Raw genomic sequence first — 2,882 nt, 5'->3', positions numbered from 1 at the left:
TGCAGCTCCTCCTCACTGCCCAGAACAGGGAGCCCCACAGCCAGACACAGCAGCCCAGATGTGCCCCCTGGCCTGGGGTGCCTCTGGCAAGGGAGCAGCACCAGGCACTGCAGGAGCCTGCAGACAATTCCTGCAGCACTTGTGGGATGATCCTGCTCCACAAGGGACGTTCCCATGGTGCCAAGTCAGGAACTGCAATGGGGAGTGGGGCCAGAGAGGAAAGGGCAAACAGGGATGGGCTGTGTGCAGGGGAGGGAACAGGGCTGGGCAAGGGAAAAAAATCTGTAACAGGAAGAGTAAAGAAAGCAAATGTGAAGCCAAGGAAATACTCAGGGCAGTTTGGGGGTGGCTGCCAGGCAGCCCTGGCTCTGAGCAGCAGCGTCTGCAGTGGGACAGGAAACTCCCAGCTGATGGGAACAAACTTTCTGGCTGACTGCAGAGGCCAGGACAAAGCTGAGTGGTTTCCCTGGCATCCCCCAGCCCTTCCTGGCCCCAGGGGCTGATGGCATTTGTGCTCCCTCAGGTCCATGTCCCCACAGCAGCAGCATGGGGGTGCTCCCGCCTGCTGTGTGCAGTGCAAACAGGGGCCCCTGACGTTTCTTTGTGGACAACATTAAAATGTAAAACAAAGAAAAAGAACCTCCAAAAGGAAAACAAGAAGTATCAAAGTTTACTTGTATTACAAGTGTTTTGCAGAAATTGGGCCAGCAGTTTAATGTTCCTGAAAGCATCCAGTCATCAGTCTCCACACTGCAGCCTTGAGCTCCTGGTTCCTCAGGCTGTAGATGAGGGGGTTCAGGGCTGGAGGCACCACCGAGTACAGAACTGACAGGGCCAGATCCAGGGATGGAGAGGACATCGAGGGGGGCTTCAGGTAGGTAAATACAGCAGTGCTGAGGAAGACAGAGACCACTGCCAGGTGAGGGAGGCAGGTGGAAAAGGCTTTGTGCCGTCCCTGCTCAGAGGGGATCTTCAGCACAACTCTGAAGATCTGCACATAGGAGAAAACAATGAACACAAAACATCCAAAATATAGAAGAGCACTTAGCACAATAAGCCCAGATTCCCTGAGTTTGATGTGTGAGCAGGAGAGCCTGAGGATCTGGGGGATTTCACAGAAGAACTGGCCCAGGGCATTGCCATGGCACAGGGGCAGGGAAAATGTATTGGCTGTGAGCAGCAGAGCATTGAGAAAGGCACTGGCCCAGGCAGCTGCTGCCATGTGGGCACAAGCTCTGCTGCCCAGGAGGGTCCCGTAGTGCAGGGGTTTGCAGACGGACACGTAGCGGTCGTAGCACATGATGGTCAGGAGATAAAGCTCTGCTGAGATGAAGATGACAAAGAAAAAGAGCTGTGCAGCACATCCTGTGTAGGAGATGTTCCTGGTGCCCCAGAGGGAATTGTGCATGGCTTTGGGGACAGTGGTGCAGATGGAGCCCAGGTCGCTGAGGGCCAGGTTGAGCAGGAAGAAGAACATGGGCGTGTGCAGGTGGTGGCCGCAGGCTACGGCGCTGATGATGAGGCCGTTGCCCAGGAGGGCAGCCAGGGAGATGCCCAGGAAGAGGCAGAAGTGCAGGAGCTGCAGCTGCCGCGTGTCTGCCAGTGCCAGCAGGAGGAAGTGGCTGATGGAGCTGCTGTTGGACATTTGCTGTGGCTGCACATGGGCACCTGGTCATGGAGAAAAGGACAATGAAATGTAACCAGAATCAAAGCCATTTCCCATACACCCTCCCCCAGAACACACATAGACATTGTCTCTAGGGTTTTTTAGATTTGGGATTTTCTTTATAGGCTACCCCATATCTCTGCTGGTGTTCCTGTATATCAGACAGTCTGAGAATATCTGTTGCCCCCTGGTAAAACAGAGTGAGTTCCCTGATGCATGATTATGAGTGGAGACTGGGGGGAGGCAGTCTGTTGCTTCATTCTGTTTGGAGTTTATTTGGGCTTTCAAATTTTTTAATTGGAGGATGTTCACACTCCCATGTGTCTCTTACAAACACTCAGGTACTGCTGAGAGCAGATGGATCCACCACTGCCCAGCTCCACATTTGGAGCCAAGGACTCACGTTGCTCATTTCACCAACCCAACAGCATTTTCACTATCACAACATCTCTGCCTTTCCCCATCAATCTTATAACTCAGATGTGCTCTAGGACAGGTTTGCACCCTGCATTGAAGCTCCCAGCTTGGACTGAAATCTCAGGGAGGCTTCCAAGTGTCCTTCTGATGGCACTGGATGAAGGGAGATGCAGCTCCTTCCCTGGCTGCACTGCCAGCATTGCCCAGAGCCGGGCACTGGGGACAGCTGTGTCACCCTGAGCCAGCTGTGCCCCCTGCCAGAGCCCCCAGTGCCGGGCAGCTGCTCCCAGCCCTGTGCTCTGCAGAGGGAACTGGGCCTGGGACTGCAGAGCTGCCCCACGGCTCTGCTGCAGCTCTGCCTGCACAGGAGGGGCTGCACGCCTTGGAGCCCCAGCCCTGAGGGCAGAGGCTTGGCTGGGGGACAGGAGGGAGGGGGCTTGTGCAGAGGGAGGGGCTGCACTGGAGGGGATCCTCTGGGCATCTCTAAACTCTCCCTGGCACAGCATTTCTGGGTTTTGTTTTCTCTCCTTCCCTGATCTTCTCTCTGCTTCCTGGAGATTTTCCTCCTGCAAGTGTTTCTCTGTGCCTGATCTCTCCCTGCCAGCACTCCCAGACCCCAAATCTCTGTGCCCTCTCCTTGGCCTGACAGAACCCTGCCTGTTTGCAGGGCACTGGCTGGGGGCAGGTTCTGTTTGCAGCTTGCAGCAAGGACAGCTCAGACTGGGCCTGATGGCTCCAGCAAAGGTGGTGCTGCTGCTGTCCATGGGCAGAGAGACGGTAAGCACATTAGGGATCTCCT

At 55.3% G+C, this 2,882-nt stretch overlaps 1 protein-coding gene across 1 annotated transcript; it reads right to left on the bottom strand.

Moving 5' to 3' along the window:
- Positions 1–712: 712 nt before the first annotated feature.
- On the bottom strand, positions 713–1,645 carry LOC101232904 (olfactory receptor 14J1). The gene has a single exon (XM_012570561.5). It carries the CDS (start codon positions 1,643–1,645, stop codon positions 713–715), a length of 933 nt encoding a protein of 310 aa, XP_012426015.5.
- Positions 1,646–2,882: the final 1,237 nt, after the last annotated feature.

The sequence above is a fragment of the Taeniopygia guttata genome, chromosome 36 (genome assembly GCF_048771995.1).
Source record: "Taeniopygia guttata chromosome 36, bTaeGut7.mat, whole genome shotgun sequence".
Taxonomy (NCBI): Eukaryota; Metazoa; Chordata; class Aves; order Passeriformes; family Estrildidae; genus Taeniopygia; species Taeniopygia guttata.
Note: the sequence above shows the minus strand (reverse complement) of the source record. Positions and strands in the feature narration are given on the sequence as shown.

Bases quoted from the DNA above. Each gene is read 5' to 3' on its own strand.
- LOC101232904 (XM_012570561.5), bottom strand. From the start codon at position 1,645: ATGTCCAACAGCAGCTCCATCAGCCACTTCCTCCTGCTGGCACTGGCA.